At 44.7% G+C, this 22,934-nt stretch overlaps 1 protein-coding gene across 1 annotated transcript in view; it reads left to right on the forward strand.

The window, feature by feature from the left end:
- Nucleotides 1-22,934, forward strand: part of COCH (cochlin) — a 578,282-nt gene that overhangs the window by 434,044 nt on the left and 121,304 nt on the right. Inside the window, exon 9 of the mRNA XM_085627370.1 lies at nt 20,695-20,798. Coding sequence (XP_085483496.1) covers nt 20,695-20,798 — 104 coding nt within the window. The remainder of the gene's footprint in view (nt 1-20,694; nt 20,799-22,934) is intronic.

Genomic DNA, 22,934 nt, shown 5'->3' on the forward strand with positions numbered 1-22,934 from the left:
CGCAAAGCAGAGGTAGATAGTGCCGGTCTTGGCCAAAGTATATTTACCGACGAGCAGTTCTAAATTTAGACACTGCTCGATGGTACCACGACCCTTCCTGAAACCAAACTGACTCTCAGCTAAAATACCATTTTCCTCCGCCCATTCCTCCAATCTCACCAGGAGCACTCGGCTCATAACTTTTACCGAGGAATCCAGCAGGGAAATTGGTCGATAATTCTTAGCTTCCCCACGGTTACCCTTCTTAAAAATTGGGACTAGGATAGATTCTTCCCAGGTCGGGGGCATTTCATTACTAACTGCAGCGTTAAAAATATTTGTAAGCAGGGGCCCCCATATTTCTGGGACCAATTTATATACATCAATTGGTACCCCATCGGGTCCTTGTGCTTTTCCCCCTTTACTATCCCTTATACTAACCAAAACCTCTTGTACCGTAAAATTTAAGGGAATATGTAGCCATCTATTCTCTATAACATTAGACGCACCATCTGACTGGAAGATTTTGGAAAAATGTGAGACCCATTCTGTCTGCATAACGGTGGAGGTTAGTTCCGGTATTTTGTCATCTTTGAAAAATGGGGAATTGACAGTTTTCCAGAACACGGGACAGTTATTCAATTCGGCTGCCTTAGTCAAATTGTCCCATGCCTCCTGACGTAGTTCTATTTTCCTGCATTTAAGGGTCTCTTTATATCTGACTCTAAGATCTGTAACCAGACCCTTATTTCTAGGTTTAGCAGATAAAGCAGATTTCAACTCCCTCAAAGCCAGAGTGCAATTTGAATTAAACCAACCTCTCGGTCGGTCCTCCCTAAATTTACAGGTACTTGTAAGTTTTGAATTGATGGCCGCATTGATACTAGTAAAATGCTCAATAGAGCAAGAAGTGCCTATTTTATCTTCTAGGATCGCGACAATATCTACCAGGCAACTGGATATAATAAAATCGGACGTGTTATCAGCCTTATCCCCCTTCCATCTTAATCTTGTACCATTGGGGCGCTCGGCCTCAATACTATTAGCAGTGTGGCCCGAATTGTGGGTATCAACATTATTCCACAGCATGGCCTTTACTACCAGGCAATTATGGTCACTAAGTTGGATATCTATTACTTTTGGGGCTGTAGTCCAAGCCTCCAGACCCGGGGAAATGCAGATAAAATCTATTACTGAATTCATACCCCGGCCTATAAAGGTAGGACAAGTCTCCCCCTTGACATTTTTCTCATTAGCCATAATATACATATTATATGATGCAAGAAAATTATTTAAAGCATCTCCATAGTAATTATGTAAAAAATGAGGAATCCCATCCTCGTGACCGTCCCCAAGCCCACAGACATTTACCTCTGAGAGGGGACAGGTAGTAATATTAAAATCCCCTGCCAAAAACAAGTCAAAGACTTCATTAGTGTCCTTAATAAAGTCTTCCAGTGCCTTTGAAAGATCTTTGACCGGCTGATCCCTAGAATCAGTGAAAACATTATTGTAAAAATTAATTGAAAGAATGCTCCTACCTCCTTTTATATTCAGCCATAAAATTTGGGAGTAGGCCCCAACTGTAACATATTTAATAACCATCAGAGGAGCTTTAACTGAAAGTAAGACAAGAAGGCCCCCCTTAGCTCTTCCCGATACTGACCCGATAGCGGGTAACTGGTATGAATTAAAACCACTATAGCCTTTGAAATCAGTGCACCATGTTTCTTGTAGGCAGATTATATCAAAAAGATCTAAAAATTCCAACCACCCCAGACTATCTGCTTTTGATCTAATTCCAGCAATATTCCAACTTGCAATATAACAACTGGATAAACCATGGCTGCCTGTTCCCAATTTAATACAATTATTATTAACTTGTTGGGAGGTGACGGTGTTAAAAGTTTCTTTGTCTAACACAGAATAACCTACTATATCATTCTCCTGACCCGAGGTCGTACAGTCTATGTATGGAATAGGATTTTCCTCCTCTAACCCTGACGAACATACAATTAGACCTGTATCTAATTTGATTCCCCGGGGATTCCGGAGGGGCAATACCCACCTCCGTTAGAGGTTCCGTGCAGACAACGAGAGCACCCATCTTATCTACTGGTATGGGATCTTTTATTAGCTCTAAAACAGCATCCAACTCCTGTCAATCGTTTTGATCCAACCCACTCAGGCATTGGAATCGGTTGGCAGTGTCAACCTGGGGGTTGTTTATCATACTGAACACTTCTTCTCTCCTCAATCTCCCTCTCCCCTGATGCCCTGAAGGGTTCTCCATATGGTGACTATAGAAATAACCCAGAGGGCGGAGTGAGATGCCCTGATCATTGCTAGGGCGGGACGAGGCACGGATCAGAGCTGTAGTAGCAAGATGGGGGTTACTAAAATCAATAATAATACAGTCACCAGGTATATTTTATGGGGACATTCCAATCCAATTAGTTCTGGTAGTGGTCAGAATCTGATCCGCCATAGGCACGGGAAAACCACATTCACGGTTAAGCCAGGCCACGGTTTTATTTTTGAGAGAATCATAGGATTCTACTGAGCGATAAGGCCCATCCTCTCTAGTAGGTGGGACATTAGTAAGAACTGCCACATAAGGTGCACACTCGGGTGGCAGATTTGGTTGGGGGAGGCCATGGTTATTGAACCTCCCCCTACCAGAGGTTCTGGCTGTATTCCCCGTTCCATATGTAGCTGCATTTAAGGGAGTATTATTAGGACAAGAAGGCTTGGCTAAAATTACACTGGGTGTATCCCGGGAAGGGGATCGTGTTAAATTACCTACAGAACCCTGCCGTTCAATAGCGTGATTGATTCTAATCGTAGACTGTGTAGGAATAATGGTGCCTGTACATATCTGGCCATTTCTAGATATATCGTTGGTGGTTTGCACCCTTTTACCAGTCAATCCCGTAGTTCCATTCACCGCAGCGAGCAGATAAGGACTATCTTTGCAATTTGATCCGGATTGCACCAATTCGCTCAGCCTGTTCACTTCCCTTGATACAGCCTCAAGTTTAACTAAAAGGGGTGTGATAATTTTGTCTAACTTACTGTCAATCATACCAATTAGCAACTCGAGCTGATCTGGGTCTAGTATCATGTGGGTGGATGTAACAACATTGTTTGAATAAGTATGTTCAGGTGAACCCGCGTTAGGGACAGAGACAGTATTCTTTTTACTTTTGCGGCCCCCTTTTTTAGGCGGTGCCGGTCTATGAAAATGTGTCCCTGATCTTAACACTCTGTGCGTTTTAGGGGCCGCAGGGGTTGATCCAGCAATAACATTGGAAGACCTACTAGTACCGGGAACCTTAAGGGGGTTGGTATCACATAAAGGTACCGGAATTGGGTCGATTACGCATACATCTGCCCTCACCGGGGAGTCTATACGATTTAATACTTGGCTATCATCAGAAGAGTGAATATCAACAGAAACTAGATTGCTCGAAGGTTCAGATTCACAATTACTGGTCAGACCCAGAGATAGTCTGCGGTCCTTATTAATCTTATCTACAACTTTAACCAAATAATTATCAAGCGTAGAGACAATAGGCCGAGGAGTCCCTATAGACTTGGACATGTTGCCTTGAGATAAAAAACCTTTACAGTAATTACAATGACAAAAACAATCAATTAAAATAGCACTTACTATGAAATGATTCCAACTATATAGACATACAACTAAAATAGTGATTGATGCTATACCCTTATATAAAATATAAATTGATGACGATACTGTGTGGGAGCGCGTTTGGAATCAACCAGAGTTCCTAAAATCACCCAGAGCAAGGTACAAAGGTAGCTGCAGACTATACCAAAGGCATAGATCCCCTCAGCTTTGGGCAACAAGGCTATGATCACAGGGTATAACAAAATGCCGGTAGTTCCCAACAACAGTTATTGGCACAGTACCTTATGACAGAATCCGTGTAACTGGGATATTCGGGGGATTGCCCGGCCCGGCCTCCGTTGGCCCCGGGCGGCAACAGACGGTCCCGCCCTTGTCCCGGGCTTCTCCCGGCACTACCCGCGACGCGGGGGGCAGGGTCCGTTATGTTTCCGTCAGCGTGTTTCCTGTTTCCGGTCCCAGGGGATCCTGGGAGATGTAGTTCCGGCGGGCGCTCCCCCCACACAGCGGTCGCGGCGGCAAGCGACGGTGGGAGGGAGACGCTGCGGCCACCAAGGAGTTGAATGCGCCAAGGAACTGAGGCACACTCAGGTACGTTGCGGTAAATTGCCCAGGCTTTGACCAGGTTTCTGACTCGTCCACCTCACAAGTCATTACTGCACCTGTCTTTAGTCCTGAACTTTTCACCTACAAATCATTGCTTTCAGGTATGCAGGCGTAATTAGTTCAATGGAAAACCACGATTAGAATGCATTATGTGGTCACATGAAAGATAAGGGTTAGAAAAGTACCTGTAATGACCTGGAAGGAGGTGGTCGCTCTACCACTGAAACAGTAACATCCACAGGGCTAGTTCATATTTAGGTGTTCCTTCCCATTGAAACATGGGGCTATAACTAGCAATTATTGTATTGAGTAATTTCTTTAGTCATGTCTAGGTAATGTGAGTACCTTTCAGATCAACGGTGGGAAGACAGATCTAGAAAAAGTAGCAAGAAGCAATCTTCCTTGATTTCCATTATAATTCAATGTTGCTTGAAGGAGGAACAGGTGGGAGGTCCTGACAAAGTGTTTCCTGTGGAATACTTTAAAAGGCTTGTTGGAGCACATGGCTTTTATCGCCCTACCCTTACACATCAGGATCTTGCCAACTAGGAAAGGTAACTTTCATGAAACGTGCAGCAGAAGTGACTAGTGCCTCCATTCAAAAGATTGACAAATAAGCATTGACAGGATAATATTTAATTTACCAAGGAGTAGCAGGCCTTCTGAGTGGAATGAAAGAGCTGTGTTAGTGAAGATGACTTAAGAAGGATTATTCCTTTTAATAGTTATAAATGTTAAGTAGATCTGTGCGGATGAAAACTGTAATCAGTCTGCCAAATACAGCGAGGAGAGCAATATTTATGTTTGTGTATTAATATAGCGCAAATGTACCGGTAACCATAGTTCTCTACTGTTGGCATCTAACATGCTTGAATGATTCTCCGTTGTCAATTGGATAATACCCGGTAAGTTTTGAAATAACAGTAAGCAGTATTATTATGCATACTTTATACATCGGTATCTGGTCAGTAGCCCATTCACTGCATTGTAAATGTATTAACTTCGGGCAAGGAGGTGAAAGTGAAATTAATCCCGAATTCCTTATAGAACACCCTCTTCAAATAACAGCTGAGGAACTCCTCTCACTGGAGATCTTGAGATTTGTTGAAAAGTATTTTTCTTTAAGAAAGTTTATGCTCCTGATTTCAAATTAATATACAAGAGAAATTCGGAAGCAAGACAGCAAAGCCCAGTCGGTGTAGATTGTGATGTCTTGATTTGTAGCAGTTTTGCCATAAGCCTGCCAATCTTGGTGAATGTATGTTAACAAATACTGTTCCCGGCTAAAATCATAGAAAAATATCTAATGAGAAAAATATCTAAACGAGGAACTGTCTGCCTGCCTCATGGAAGGTGATATCCTAGATCATTCACAATTTGGCTTCCGGGCCCACCACAGTAAGGAATTGGGCCTAATCACAGCCACGGAGGAAGTCAGGCTAACCCTCGATAAAGGTGGAAGTGCTGCCCTGATACTTTTAGACCTGTCAGCGGCATTCGACACCGTCAATCGTGACGTGCTGGTCGATCGTCGTGCCTCACTGGGAATAAGGGACAAAGCACTCCTCCTACTCAAATCTTTTCCTGTCAAACAGGACACAGTCTGTAGCACTTGACCCGTTTGTTTCCCCAGACTTTACACTGCCCTGTGGAGTGCCTCAGGGCTCGTCGTTGAGCCCGACTCTTTTCAATCTTTATGTCACTCTATTGGCCAAATTGATAAAAACTTTTGGTTTTACGCTGGTGTTGTATGCGGACGACACACGAATCATAGTGTCTATTAATAGTTCGTCCATAGACACCGTGTCTCGGTATAAAAACTGTATAAGTCATATTGGTAATTGGATGCAGACAAACTGTCTTAATCTCAACACCTCAAAAACGGAAGTCATGCTTTTTGGCAACACACCTATTGTCTGGTCAGATAACTGGTGGACAAGTCATATGGGCCCTCCCCCTGTACCAGCTGATAAGGTCAAGAACCTGGGAGTTCTGTTTGATGCCAAATTCTCCTTTGAGCTCCAGATTAACCATACAACAGTAACCTTTTTTTTCATCCTCAGAATTGATTAAGATACTACCGCTCATCCCGTTAGAGCTCAGGAAAACAGTGGTCACAACCTTGATTGGTCTACAAAAATTGCAGACTACCCAAAATGCCGCTGCTAAAGTTCTGCTTGGGCTCTCGTTTTGCTTCAGCAGCCAAGGCTCTCCCAGAACTACACTGGCTGCCTATCTGCAAGCGCATCCAGTTTAAGGCCTTGTGCATCACATTCAAGGCAATACACTGCAAAGGCCCACGACAACTATCACCACTCTAGACCTTACATCCTAGGCAGATCACTAAGATCTGCTAATAGAGGCAATCTCGCCATTCCCAAGATTTTAAAAGCAAAATGGGGAGGCAAAAGCTTCTCCTATACCACCACTAAACTTCGGAACTCCTTGCCCACCTCCCTGAAAAACGAACACAACCTGCTACAATTTAGGAAGCGCTTAAAACCTGGGTTTACTAGTAACATTACTCTGGGAATAACTGCCTTCTAGCGTTTTCAGCGCCTAGATACCTCCGGGTATGTCGCGCTTTAGAAATCCTTCATTTTATTTCAAGTACATCTAAACAGGCCTAAACCAGTGCTCTGTACAGAAGGTCCAGTATACAGGCCAATATTCTATTTGGCTTTTCTGACAGTTTACACTTTGTGGCTTCACAATATATTTCTCCTTAGAGTTGGCTTGCTCGTATCATACTCTTAGAATATGGACTGCCATTCTTGACAGGTTCTGAAAAATCCGCGCTTCACAAATTGTTTGAGCTTCTTTTGAGAAGGTTCTCAGCCTTGAGCTGCCTTGGCTGCAGTAATACTTCTGCAACCAGTTGAACTGCTCTTAGCTTAAATATGCTGATACAACACAATTACACCTTCAAGGACCGCCCACCTTGCATATGATGTTTGTTGCAGTGTACTCTCAATGCAAAAAAGCACCTGCCATTATAGACTGATAAGGGAGAGATTCAAACTTCTTTCATCATGTTTTAATCCTCTGTTTCAGTTCTGATTCAACTAATCCTTTAAATAATTCTGCACTTGCCTCATGTTAAGCCAGATATTTGGGACTGTGAAATCTCAAGCGAGCATTAATACAGAAGAGGGACCTGCTGAGCTGTTGGAAAGACTTCAGAGACTACAGTATGTTCTCCAAATGAACAGCCATTTTGTCTCCAAGGGAAACACACTTCCTTCAGAAATGTAAATTAGTGTCCTCAGATATTGGATCGTAAGCACTGGAAAGGGAGATGATTTGCTGAAGTTGATGTGAAAACCCAGTATTTGCGGGGTTTAACTGGACTGGAGCCCTAGTTGGAGAAACCGGAGAATACGAAATAAATGACAACTCTAAAGTTATGACCTTCTAGAACAGTTTCTGCCTTGTACATTCAACGGTGTCTGATTCTTCAGTGTTTTTTCAGTGGGTGGTCTTTATCCACTCTTGGCATGGATATTAAGAGGATAAGATCACAAAGATTGGGCTTATCAAACGAAGTAGCTGAGGCAGAGCTGTGGTCAAGGCAGAGTCCACAATATTTGCACATTTTCATCACAGTTATTGCTGCAGGGTTGATGCTCAGTAAAATGTATTTTTTTCTATTGTTACCCTAGAAAAACACTGAAAGGCTTGCATGTTGTAAACCAACTGATTAGTCGGATGCAGAGAATTAGGGCCAATTAGGAGTCATGAAGGAGTTTAGAAAGCATGTTATTGCTGGTAACATATTTGATAAAGTTTTTATTTTGAACTGCCTCAAGAAAACACTGTTGCCTCATATGGATTTTCCTTTGGTTTTAACTCTGTTTGAGTGTCATAATCCGTACCACTGAAGCCACTTTACCCATTCACTGTGAATTTCTTATAACTGATGGAAAAGTTAATTACCTTTGGTAACAATCTATCTAGTGTTTCTACCTACAGATTCTCCAGTATTTGGGGTGTCTTTCATAGATTCACATGCTTGAATATTCCCCGTCGTCGAAGTGGGAGTCCCACGGTATATATAAAAAGCAATAAGTATCATGTATATATACATATACACATACCTAACCACATAAGAGTATATACATACCCAAATAAACATATATATATAGTTCAAATAACGTAACAAGTTAAAAATACCATAGGATAGCATTGAGCCATAGGAAAGCATAGAGAAAAAGAATCACTTTGCTAACATATCACTGTCACTTTATAGTCCAAACTCCAGCCAATCAGGCGCTAGCACCCTCTAGAACCTTCTCCTCAGAGGCTCAGGCCCTCAGATTTTCTACCGCACGTCGTGTGAAGGGAGTCTCCCTGAGCTCTGCTCAGTTTCTTCATCTGGTTTGAGGTTTTTATCTCTCATCATGTCTGCAAGTAAGAAATCTCTTTTCCGTCCTTGTTCATCTTGCGGAAAGTCAAGACTTTTCTCTGAGGATCCCCATGAGAAATGTATTTATTGTCTGTATCCTGATCATAAGGTGGCTAATTGTAAGATCTGCAGAACTTTCTCTCACAAAACTTTAAAAGATAGAGAAGGTCGCCTTTTAATATGGCTTCAAAAACTAAAGGACACAGACAACCCACTTTCTGAGGTGGAAAGTGTAGCCTCTGTCAAAACAGGAGTCTCCTCAAAGCGTGGAAGTGTCCAGGACTTGCCATCTCCTTTTCTGAAAAAGAAGAGACTTCACCTTGAGGAAGTGTCTACAGGCAAAGTCTCTGTCTCCACGTCTGCGCCCCCGAGACGTAGCTCTCAGGCGTCTGTGACTCCGTCAGCACATGTTTCCAGTCAGAAACTTTCAAAACCGTCGACGGGCCCGTCGACGGCCCCTCCGTCGACGAGATCGGCTACTTCATCAGCCTCGTCGACGACGGTGACGACGGTATCGAGTAGATATCCTTCGTCGACGACACTGACTTCGTCGACGTCTCCTCCGTCGACGATAGTATGTGTGTCTCTTAGAACTGTCTCGTCGACGATACCACTCACTTCTTCGTCGACGACTGGGAAGCTGGCGCTTCCGTCGACGTCCACAACTCCGTCGACGATGGGTAAAAAGAAGAAGAGGAAATCTTCCTCGTCGACGACAGCCTCGTCGACGACAGCCACACCGTCGACGACAGCCACCCCGTCGACGACAGCCACCCCGTCGACGGCAGCCACCCCGTCGACGACAGTCCCGTCGACGGCAACAACCTCGTCGACGGCAGCTCCGTCGACGATTGCTTCGTCGACGGTCGCCTCGACGACGGTAGGGTCAAATTTTGCGACAATGCCATTGGTGCCAATGTCAACACCAGCACCGGGGTCTGTGGACAGCTCCTTAATGCTTCGTCGTAAGGCCATGCTAGACCCAGTTATGTTACCACCTGGACCACGGCCACCTCGTCAACTGTTTCCCTCAGGGGATGAGGACGATTCGGATGAAGGCGATCAGTCTCTTTTTCGGGATGCTCATAGTCCTTCGGAGCTCCATATAAAATGCCAAGAGTCCGAGGAGGATGAATTTTATGAACAGGAAGAAGAGCAAAATACCTCTGCTCCGGTTCCTATGATGCAGCTTCCTGTGCAGCTTGTTTCCAACCTCCAGTATATGTTGGAAGACTATAATCGTCGTTTTCCAGCATCCCCTCAAAATACTCCACGTGAAGCGCCATCTGAGGTTCCACCTCCTATATTGCCAACGATACCCACGCCCTCCACACCTGCACTGCCTTTCAATGCAGAGGATGATAATATGGACAATCCGGATACGGAAGACGGCGAGCTCCCAGAGGACGACACTATGGCGGACTGGGATGATTACCAAATCAATTCGCCCGCATCACCGCCAAGGTCACCAGTCAACTCGCCACCTGTCGACATAACAGGGTTCCATCAGCTGATGGAGAGAGCAGCACAACGCTTTCACCTTCCCATGGTGGTTAGGGAAGAGGACTGTTTCTTATATGACTTCAAGTCCCAGCCTCAGAAACAAGTACGAGCTGTGCCAATCATAGACTTCATATGGAATGAAGGCCTAAAATTAATGAAGACACCTAATTCTATTCCGGCGGTGCTCCCACGCCTGGAGAAAAAATATAAAGCTCCGGATTCTTCCCCAGCCTGCTTGGTGTCTCAACCTAAGCCGGACTCAGTGATCACACAAGCGGCACAGCGCCGCTCCAAGAATCCATCATCTCCAATGTCGGCGCCTCCGGACCGCGACGGCCGTCGCCTGGATGCTATAGGCAAGAAGTTTTCAACCATGGCGTCAACAACGGTCCGGGCTGCGAATTCCTTGGCTATCCTCGGCCGCTATGATAGACAGATGTGGTCGGACATGGCTGCATTGGTCAAACTTATACCGGAGGATTCAAGAGCGGAAGCTCAGAAAATCCTGCAAGAGGGAGAAAGGGCGTCATCCGAGATCATTGACTGCTCTGTTGACATCGCATCCACCGGTTTTCGCCAATTGGCGGGAGCAGCCGTCCTAAGAAGACAGGGCTGGCTTCGGTCAACCTCTTTTCGGCAAGAGGTCCAGGCTAAGATTTTGGACATGCCATATGACGGGGAGTCATTATTCGGCCAACATGTAGAAGATGCCTTGCAAACCATTAAAAAGGATACGGATACGGCTCGTTCCCTCGGCACTCTACAGTTTAAGAAGCAGCCCTTTCGAGGTGCGCGCGGCCGCGGCACCTCCTCATCATCATCCTTTCGTGGCTCCTCGTCCCAATACCGCTCGTACAATCAGGGGCAACAGCGGTACTATTCACAACCGCAGCAGTCCTACAGACAGCAAACTAGCAAGTCATACAGAGGAAAGTCGAATTACAGAGGAAATTCAACCAAGAAGCAGTGACTCTGTACGGAAAGAACTTCCTTTTCCCAGTTGTCCTCTAGTTCTTGTTGGAGGAAAAATCTCCCAGTTCTTTTCAACCTGGTCCTTGATCACTTCGGACCGCTGGGTCCTGGATATAATTTCAAGGGGCCACGCCCTAGAGTTTGTGAAGGTTCCTCCACGCACATCTCCATCCGGGCCACCACCCGCCCATCTCAGAGAACTTTTCAAACAAATCCAAATAATGTTAAACAAGGGTGCCATCGAAGTGGTTCCGAAATATCAAAGAGGGTTGGGATTCTATTCCCGTTTTTTCCTCATACTTAAGAAATCAGGGGAATGGCGTCCGATCCTCGATCTCAGATTGCTCAACAAATTTCTCAAGACTCAGTCCTTTCGGATGCTCACATTGAAGGACATCCTCCAATTCTTTTCTCGGGAGGATTACATGACAACGATCGATCTGCAGGACGCATATTTCCATGTGCCCATTCTACCGCGCCACAGGAAATACCTACGGTTTCGAGTGGGCCACAGGGACTACCAATTCAAAGTCCTACCCTTCGGACTCTGCTCAGCCCCGCGGGTCTTTACAAAATTCCTAGCCCCGGTGGTGGCTCACTTACGACAAGAGGGTATTCAGATATACCCCTACCTGGACGATTGCCTCATCAAAGCTCAATCCTCTCACCAGGCGGCCCTCGATACCCAGCGCTGTCTCGATCTGTTTCAGTCCCTGGGGTTGTCGATCAATGTACAAAAATCTCAACTCACGCCGACTACGTGCAAGACTTTTCTCGGCGCTTGTATCAATACGAGCACAACCATGGCCTTCGCTTCAGCAGAACGTCAGGAACGGATTCAACAGCTTGCGAGCTCCATCGCAGCAAAGCAGTCAGTTTCAGTCCGCATATTAAAATCCTTTCTGGGAATGGCGTCCTCATGCATCGCTTTGATCCCTCTCTGCAGACTAAAAAGTCGCATCATCCAAGAGGAGTTAGACAAGCAGTGGCGCCAGGTTTCCGGTTCCTTCAACGATCAGGTCGTGGTGTCACCCCGCATGGCTCAAGCGCTGCATTGGTGGACTTGTCCTGCCAACATCGCAGCAGGAACATCCTTTCTGTCGTCAACCCCAGAACTCGTCCTTACCACGGACGCATCCATGGAGGGTTGGGGCGCACATTTTCAAGATCTATCCGTCAAGGGCCTATGGTCAGCGGCTCAGCGTTGCTGGCACATCAACAGACTGGAACTGATGGCCATTTTCTTGGCGTTGAAATCCTTCCGCCTGCAATTCCAAGGGAAGTCAGTCCTCATTCAGACGGACAACACCACGTGCATGCACTACCTGAACAAACAGGGCGGGACAAGATCTCCACTGCTCTCCCGTCTGGCGCAGAGGATTTGGAGTTGGGCCATACTCCATCAGATGACGTTACAAGCAATTCATCTGCCCGGCATTTCCAATACTCTGGCGGATGCACTCAGTCGGTCAGCATCATCAACCCACGAGTGGGAGTTACATCAACCGACGCTGGAATTCGTCTTCAACCTTTGGGGTCACCCGACAATCGACCTCTTCGCAACCCCGCAGAATGCAAAATGCCAGTCCTACGCAAGCTGGTTTCCCCACGAAGGGTCGTGCGGAAATGCCCTTTCGATCAATCGGTACGGGATATTTGCGTACGCTTTTCCGCCGATTCCGTTGATTCCACGAGTGCTGCGGAAGATGAGACAACAACCGTGCCATGTACTTCTAATAGCTCCACGGTGGCCTCGGCAGGCATGGTTTTCGGAGTTGCTTCTCCTATCCCAACGCGAGCCCATCCTTCTCCACCTGAAGCCGGATCTGCTCACAATGAACGATGGTCGGATATGCCATCCGAATCCCAGATCTCTCAGCTTGTCGGCTTGGAACCTGAGCACCTTGAATTTGCTCATTTGAACATTCCTCCAGCCTGCAGGGAGGTGTTAGCTAAGGCAAGAGCTCCATCCACAGTGAAAACGTATAAGCTCAAATGGAAGCGATTTTGTCATTGGTGTGCTTCTGCCCACATTCATCCTGTGCACGCTCCTCCAGAACACATTCTGCCGTTCTTCCTACAACTAGCGCAGTCTGGATTATCGCACTCTACCTTAAAGGTCTTTCTAGCGGCAATATCTCGCTTCCGACAAGATGGCTCGTCCTCTCTCTATTCATCCAGAGTCATACAACAATTTTTCAAGGGTCTCTTCCGCATGTTCCCGCCCATTCGGCGTCCTCCACCCACGTGGCGCCTGAACATCGTGCTGGCTCAGCTTATGAAGGCGCCCTTCGAACCTATCCACTCAGCGGATGTCAAATTTTTAACTTGGAAAGTGGCCCTCCTCCTTGCTCTGACCTCTTCCCGCAGAGTCAGTGACATTCACGCTTTTACAATAAAGCCTCCGTTCCTTCAATTCAGATCGGATTGTGTCATCCTCCGCACTAATCCGGTTTTTATACCTAAAGTGCCATCCGATTTCCATCTTAACGAACCAGTGCTCTTAAAGACTTTTTTCCCGCATCCACAAACCCCGGCGGAGCAAAGCTTACACTCTCTGGACTTGAAGAGATGTCTAAAATTCTACATTAGCAGGACTCAATCCTTTCGCAAATCTGACCAGTTGTTTGTGGCCTACGGGCGTGCTTGCAAAGGACAATCTGTCACCAAACCTACTATTGCCCGTTGGGTTTCATCAGCAATCTCTTTTTGCCATCAAAAGGCTGGTAAGCCTCTGTCTTCGGGAGTGAGAGCCCATTCAACGAGGGCTATGTCATCTTCCACTGCCCTGTTCGCTGGTGTGCCCATCCATCAAATATGCCGGGCAGCTACGTGGTCCAGCAGGCACACGTTTACGAAGCACTACTGTCTGGAATCCATTAACGAAGCAGACACGGCTGTGGGACAGGCAGTTCTACGAAATCTGTTTAAATAAGGTGAGCCTCTGCTACTTCCCTCCTCCTGGGGTATTATTATTATTATTGCGCTTTAAATACATTGTTTGTATTACATGCAATATCAATACGGCTTGGTCAGCCGAATACTGTTTACTGCTTACTATTCTATTCAAGCATGTGAATCTATGAAAGACACCCCAAATACTGGAGAAGAACAAATGTTACTTACCTGTAAACTGTGGTTCTCCAGTATTGGTGTCTTTCATAGATTCACATGCGACCCACCCTCCTCCCCTCAGAGGCTCTCTTCTCCTCTTTCGGCTCTATGGTCACTCTCGTGCTCGAAAATCTGAGGGCCTGAGCCTCTGAGGAGAAGGTTCTAGAGGGTGCTAGCGCCTGATTGGCTGGAGTTTGGACTGTAAAGTGACAGTGATATGTTAGCAAAGTGATTCTTTTTCTCTATGCTTTCCTATGTCTCAATGCTATCCTATGGTATTTTTAACTTGTTACGTTATTTGAACTATATATATATGTTTATTTGGGTATGTATATACTCTTATGTGGTTAGGTATGTGTATATGTATATATACATGATACTTATTGCTTTTTATATATACCGTGGGACTCCCACTTCGACGACGGGGAATATTCAAGCATGTGAATCTATGAAAGACACCAATACTGGAGAACCACAGTTTACAGGTAAGTAACATTTGTTCTTCCTCATGTTTGAATATCCCAGGACTAAGGATGGATACCAAAACCCTTGCAATAGCTCTCAGGTGCTGACATATTAACGTCCGATATGGAGCGGACGTTGATATGTCGACTGCAGTTCTACTCTGGTTTTGCCAAATGTTTGAGTGCAGTTCTGAAACTATCAGTGTAGTACATAACTAAGTTGGCATCTCATTATAAAGGGTACTAACACTTTCTTCAGAAGAGGAGATGGTAGCAGGGTCAGTGAGGAATCTGCAGGCTGAGTATCCACTAAAAAAGAGATACTGAAGGTAAGTAACTTTTCTTCAAGATGGATACTTCTACCTGCAGATTACTTTCAATTGTAAAGATTCTCAAGCAAGCAGGTTCTTTCTGCCATCGGCTTCGGACGTGATTGCTGTGCTCCGGTTCGAGACCTTTCGTTGGGATCCCTTCGATTCGCAACCCACTGTACCCGCGTTGGTATTGTTTTGAACGCATGTCCCATCCTCCGCGTGCCGAAAATCAAACAAATCTCCTCACTGGATTGAGAAAACTCCAACCACGGCCTTCAGACAAAGCCCGTTTTATTTTGCTTCTACTCGAACAAACAGCATTGAGTAATCTGCAGATGGAACGTAATCCATTCCAATTCTGCCCTTAGTGCCACACAAATATCCGCGCACCGACCGTCACAAAGTCTGTAACCTATGCCTGTCTCTAGAGCACAAGGAAGAAGACTATGATGCCTGTTGCTCATTTTGCTCGAAAAAGACCCTCTGAGACCACCCGGCTTGATGGAACAAAATGCTGTGACAAAATATCGAAGACACCCCCGATATTTTCAGTGAAGATATTGACGAAGAAATGAACCGTCTGCTGCAAAAGAAGAAAAGGCCTTGTTTATACAAGATTCCAACTCCGAGCTGGAGATAGAACTTTAAGCCCCATGCTGTTCTGGCTGGTCAAGGTGCCGTGAGTAACAAATCCCAATTGCCCTCCAAACCTGCTTCCATTAAACATCCGGTCCACCACTGTCATACGGCCATGGTAGGCACCGAGACTCTGCATCGAACGCCCCGCCTTCTGGCTCAGCACCGAAACCGCACATCAATCCTTCCGGTTTGGACTCGAGTGGAGACCACATCTTCGGCACCTAAAACATCAGTTCCGAAAGATAAAAGGACAAATCCAGAAACAAAAAGATGCTCCTCAAAGACCTCCAGATCCAATTCTGGAAAATATGCAAGAAAAGCTGGATCCAAAACAAAAGAAAATGTGTATAAATCCAGACACTGACATATTACAGCAAAGCCAGTGATACCATCTTCCAAAAGGAAAATAGACACAGGATATAAAATCCCATTCAAGAAAAAGAAGGTAATGGCTACTAGCCCTATTCACCCCATTCCTCATGTCCCTCCACCAGTACTTATTATACCACCTTTCTACCCTCTAGGCATAACACCACAGGGCTCTCCTTGTACAGATCCTGATGTAGGGGATGAGGGTGACACTTATGAACAACCACCAACAGATCCATGGAATGATTACAATAGAGATCTTCCTACAGACACAGATATATTCCCTGCTAAACCTTCCCCTCCTGATGACAACTCCTCGTATCCGGAGTTAATTGCCAGGGCAGGAACATACCATGGAGTCACATTACACAAGGATTTTTGGGAAGATTTCTTGTTTGAAACTTTAAGAACCACACATACAACACAGTTGTTGCCTATGTTAAAAGGTAATGGGCCATGCTGAAGATTTTTTGAAAGAGCCAGTAAAGGCAAGTATTATAGCGCCCAGGGTGGATATAAAATATAAAACCCACCATCTGACCCAATTTTTTATTAAGGGCCAGCTTCCTTTATATTCCTTAGTTGTGTCCAATGCTTGTAAAAGAGCAAATTCACAAACTTGTTTTGCACCACCTCCAGACAAGGAGTCGAAGCTAATAGATGCCTAAGACAAAAGAGTAGCTGCACAATCAGCCAACCATTGGAGTATACCCAGTACACAAGGTCTTTTGGCTAGGTAGGATAGCGCCCACTGGGACGAAATGAAAGGCTTACTCCAATATCTCCCAAAAGAGCATAAGAAAAGAGGACAGGAACTAGTACAGGAGGGGAAACTAATTTCCATTCCTCGATTAGGTGTGCGTTAGATTCTGCTGGTACTGCAGGCAAAGTATTCTCCTCAGAAGACACGCATGGTTAACAATCTCTGGATTTAAACCAGAGGTACAACAGACAATACTTGATGACCCATTCGACAACGAACATCTTTTTGGTCCTCAAATGGAGGAATCACTTGACAAAATGGAAAAGGACACAGAAGTGGCAAAATCTATGGGTGCGCTAGAGTCAGCCTCTAATAGAGGCTCCTTTCACCGCTATTTTTATAGGGGAGGCTCAAAAAGTACCTCCACAGATGCCAGCAAATCTTCCTGTAAATCACAGAATCATTCTTCCACCTCTAGAGGAGTTAACAAAGGTGGTTAGAGAGGGAACAATTTGAAGGCAGAGGTAGAGGTACACCAACACGTACCTCTTCATCTCCCATAAAGCAGTGACTTGATAACAATTCCCCCCGATCATCATACACCTGTCGGGGGAAGACTGCATCAATTTCTTTCCATTTGGCAATCCATAACATCTGACAAATAGGTGTTGGACATTATTCAACATGGTTATTGCCTGGAGCTTACCAGCAATCCTCCCAATATTCCACCTTGCATTCACAAATTCTAGAGTACTAACAACTGCTATAACAAGAAGTACAAGCTCTTCTAACAAAAGGAGATCTAGAACCAGTTCCAATGCAACACCAAGGATCAGGGGTTTGTTCACTTTACTTCCTAATCCCAAAAAAGGACCGTTCCCTACGACCAATATTAGATCTCTAACCTCTAAACTTATACATACTGTCAGAACACTTCCATATGGACCATATCCACACATACCCATTTACCATTCATACCTCTGCCACGAAATGTTGTGGTAAAGGCATGCATGGTGAAGGAAAGCGTGGTTAAGACGTGTTTGTGGTTGGGCTGCTTGGTAAAACTATTCGTGCTTCTATCATACTACCCTCAGGCAAACATCTGTTGCCCGCATTTTGATTGCTCCCCCATGGGTTTGTCAACCACGGTTCACCACACTACTGGAACTTTCAATAGTTCCACACCACAAGCTTCACCTCACCTCAAACCTTCTCACCCAGAACAATGGAGAAATCAGACATCCAAACCCCAAGGAGCTCAACCTAGTGATTTGGCTCCTGAAGTCATAGCTTGGCTACCTAAATCTACCATCAGATTGCATGACAATTCTTAAAGAAGCAAGAAACCCTACCACTAGAGCATGCTATGCAGCAAGGTGGGAAAGGTTTGTTATTTATTGTAATAGCCAAACGATTGAACCACTAGATGCTTCTACACAACACATCATTTGTTATTTATTACATCTACTACGTCCAGGCCTTGCATACACATCCATATGCCTACACCTTGCAGCAGTGGCTGCATATCTTCAAAACAGACAGCACTTATCTTGGTTCAAAGTCCCAGTAATTAAAGCCTTTATGGAAGGTCTTAAAAGAGTGATACCACCATAAGTTCCACCTGCACCTGCATGGAACCTTAATATTGTTCTAACAAGATTTATGGGTCCACCCTTTGAACCACTGCATAATTGTCCACTGCAATTCCTTTCTTGGAAGGTTACTTTTTTTTACTGCTATCCCTTCACAAAGACCTGTCAGTGAGCTTCAGGCATTAACCTTAGAAGAACTATTTTTCCTGCTCCATCGAGACAGAGTGGTTCTGCACACTAACCCAAAGTTCCCAAAGTAGCCTCTGCTGTTCATATTAACCAATCGTTTGAGTTACTTGTTTTCTTCCCTCAACCTTATTATGTATCATAAAGAGCTCTACATACATTAGATGTCAAAAGAGCATTATTGTATTATATTGATAGAGCAAAAGACTTTTGCAAAACAACTTTTTGTTCCTTTTGCTCCCTCTCAGAAAGGGGAAACCTCTCTCTGAATCTGGTATTTCTAGATGTTAAATGTGTCATATAGTTCCTACTAATCCGTAGGATCTGCACGCATTTGTTGGACAACGTAAACTAGGGTCTTGGTGCCTAGACTGATTCCGGACACCTGCACCGGATATGTTGGTCTAGAAACCAGCTAGCTTACAGTGCCACTGTAAGCCTTCCCTCCTTTCCCCGCTAACCTGACCAGGGAGCGAATGGTTTCTGGACCAGGGAGCGAATGGTTTCTGGCAACCACTAAACATGACAACCCTGACCCCACAGAGATCGTGGAAACAGTACAGAACCTTTATCTCAGTCACTTGTGCTCACTTATTCTCAGAGAGGTAAACAGAATACACAGTGGGACGTTTTCAATATATTTATTGAACCAACGTTATTTTTGTAAAAAATGTGTGCTGCAATGATTAATGGACAGAAGCAGTTAAAAGTGATTACAAGCGCCAAAAGCGTAAATAGTAGATATAGATCTACCATGGAACCAAAACAATGTATGTATGAAGGCATATAAAACAAGGCAGTAATCAAACGTACTCCTACGATGCAAACCCTACTCTAAGCATACCTAGAGTGTGTGTAGGTCTAGAACCAAGAATCCCCCCAAGGGACGATCCAACCCCATTACCTGGTGGGAGAGAATGAAGGACCCAGTCTTGATCACGTACTGGACACCCTTCACGAGATGTCAGACCGCTGCGTGGTGAATTTTCAGCATGCAAAGACCCTCGGACTCAGCTGGAGTGCATCCTCTCCTTATCTATTGGGATGCTCATCTTTTATACTAGAAAGCAGCCTTGCGATGTGGAAGATCAGTGATATTATGGCTATGTAGACAGCCCTGTTACGCCGTGGATGAAGATGGAGATGACATTTGTACATCATGCGAGAAGGGACCTTCTACATGATGTTCAGGGCATTGTGATAATGTTGTACGAAGCTAGATGTGTAAACCTGTTTAGTTTCAGGGAAACTAATCCAACATTGTCGCACATGCAAATATGTGCAAAAGGTTACTGCTGACAAATAGGAGAATGTAAGAAATAAGCTGCTTCGCTGCATGAGTCTAACATGGGAATATAACAAATGCATTCAAACATGTTATATCAAAGCCAAAAGAACTTTGTCTATACCTCCCAGAGCACATTCTACTCTGAAAATAGGAGCATCCATGACGTTTTTAGGTAACGTTTCTACTGCTGATATTTGTAACGCAGGTACATGGACTACACTGCACACATTTACTAAACACTATTGTGTGGATGTATTTGCACGCCAACAAGCTAATGTCGGACAGGCGGTCCTAAAACACTTTTTTAAACACTGCAATGCCCACTGGTTAGCCACTGCTTTCAGAGAGTACTGCTATACATTCTATGCAAAGCATGTGCATCTACAGCACACATGGCTCGAACGGAGTATATTACCTTGTAAGATCTGTTCTTGGCATATAGGGCTGTAGATTCACATGCACCCTTCCTCCTCCACAGACACCTATGGTCGTTGCAGGTATCATTATTACTATTCATACTATACATGCATGGACATCTCTATAGTACCCTAATTTACTCCATTCTCACTCTCTTGCGGAAAAAACAATCTATCAATGGAGTTGATGCCCATGCACACTATCACCGAAAGGAGGAGCCACATTACCTTTGTGACTGGAAAAGACTTCTGCGAAGATAAACAACTTGCAAACATCCAGACCCAACACTAGATGGCAGGAGTACACAGAGCACGTGAATTTACAGCTCTACATGCCAAGAACAGATGCTTACAGGGTAAGTAACTGATACATTTCCTAATTCTTTTGTTTAGATTATTCTTGGTTGGCTGATATCTTTCTAGTCTTAGTACATCTCAAACATGATGTCAAGTGTAGTATTTTAAGCAATTTGATCTTGATGTTTTATGCAGCGAGCAACCTAAAGTGGAATTCTACCTGAAAAACTTCACTACTGCCAAGGATGTTTTGTTTGCCATAAAGGAGACCAGTTTCAGAGGAGGAAATTCAAATACTGGTAAGCATGTTTCTGCTCTACCATACAAACTGATAGATAGAATGGGCCACACATAACTGAATGCGCTAGAGATGATTCCTAATAATGTTTCTCTGTGAAACAGTATATTATGAAATGCTGTTACAGATGACTTTCATAAGCCTCTGCTTTTCATCCTTCAGCTGTTTGAGAGGTTTGCTTTTCAGCAGACAAGAGTAGAAACCATTTTTTAAATGTCATTCTTAATTTGAAGGTTTTGAACATATAGAATTATATGCATGTATGTTTTGTGTGCCTCCTTTGCATCCCATTTTCAAACACTCCCGTTTTGATTTTCTGGGTAGTGGTTAGGCCTGACACTGCTCTGCCACATTTTTTCCACCAAAAGGTCACTTTTATTTAACCACACTTTCCTTTTCTTTTTGCTTCAAATGATTTTAATGAATTTTACAGGGAAACCAAAACCATACAACTATACAAGGTAAATTGTGTCTAACTTGATTCGCTTTCAAACAATAAGTCAGTACTGAATGCTCTCCAGTATATAAATTCATAAGGAGGCCAAATCGTAGTATCTAGGACTGAAGTACACAGTTATAAATAAGACCTTGGGTAGTAACAGCAATATAACACTATACATAAGCAAACTATATGGGCGAAAGTATAGGAGGGAGAAAGGCGACAAGCCATGGTAGTGTCATATGAAGTAATACAAAGTACCTCTGACAAGAACTGGCACTGTATATATAGAAGAAAAGCATAGTTTGCCATTTGGGTGGACTTTAACTCTGGACCATAGCGAAAGTGGCATATTCATCTGTATGCGAAGGCCAAGAGTGCCCTTTAATTCTGCCCTTCTCTGTGGTCTTCTAACCTAACTGTGGCGCTGCCTCCACCATGCACCAAATTAAGCCAAGCCCACCAGGTGTGAATAGACAGACTCTCATTAGGCCGACTTCTATTCAAATAGAATTATCTTCATGGTTAGCAAAGGCGTAAGGTCAATCAGAAGTAGACCCAAAAAGCCCTGAATCCGGAAGCTGCCCAGCTGCCAATATGCATAAAGGAGTAGAAACAAAGTCTACATCTAGACTTTGATGTTGAATCTCTCATCTACACACCTGCTGACACCTTGCCATATTTGCAAACCAAAAGTGCGTTGGTACAGCATAAGCGAGAATCCTCCAGTGCCTTGTTTTAGACCGTTCCCACAAGGAACAGGGTCAAGACTGATTTGTATATGGCTAGGTCCAAACTGGTGTGGTGAGCAAAAGAATGATGGAGTTAACCCAGATCCTTGTGACTGGGGGTGAATGCTTGCATTGTTCAGCATTCCGCCCATCAATTGTTTCTTTTGCATATGTTGCCCTAAGTGGGAAGGGTATGCCCAGACGTGGGTCCTGTGCTCACTACATCACTAGATTCAAGCTAGCCTGGCCGATGAAGGGTGATGCCCTGAAACCGTTCCCAGGATGCTTGTTTCCTGTCCAGGGAGGACCTGGCTTGGCAGTTTGGGCTGGACTGTTCCCACAAGGAACAGAGTCAAGACTGATTTTTATATGGCTGGGTCCAAACTGGGATAGTGTGGTGAGCAAAATAATGATGGATTTTACCCAGATCCTTGTGACTGGGGGGGGGGGGGGGGGGGGGGGTGAATGCTTGCATTGTCCGGCATTCTGTCCATCAATTGTTTCTTTTGTATATGCCGCCCTAAGTGGGAAGGGTATGCCCGGACGTTGTCCCGTGCTCACTACACCACTGGATTCAAGCTAGCCTGGCTGATGAAGGGTGATGCCCTGAAACCGGTCCCAGGATGCTGGTTTCCGGTCCAGGGAGGACCTGGCTTGGCAGTTTGGGCTGGACTGTTCCCACAAAGAACAGGGTCAAGACTGATATGTATATGGCGGGGTCCAAACTGGGGTGGTGTGGTGAGAAAAAGAATGATGGATATAACCCAGATCCTTGTGGCTGGGGGTGAATGCTTGCATTGTCCAGCATTCCGTCCATCAATTGTTTCTTTTGCAATTGTTTATAATTCCAGCACATATTTTCAGGGTCACACTTTCCTTTGTTAACTTTAATTTTACTGTTATAGGGTTCTCTCTAAATTCTATAATCATTAGACTATCCTCATTTCCAAGCGGCCTCCTCAGAATC

Source organism: Triturus cristatus, chromosome 9, assembly GCF_964204655.1.
Source record: "Triturus cristatus chromosome 9, aTriCri1.1, whole genome shotgun sequence".
In the NCBI taxonomy this organism is placed as follows: domain Eukaryota; kingdom Metazoa; phylum Chordata; class Amphibia; order Caudata; family Salamandridae; genus Triturus; species Triturus cristatus.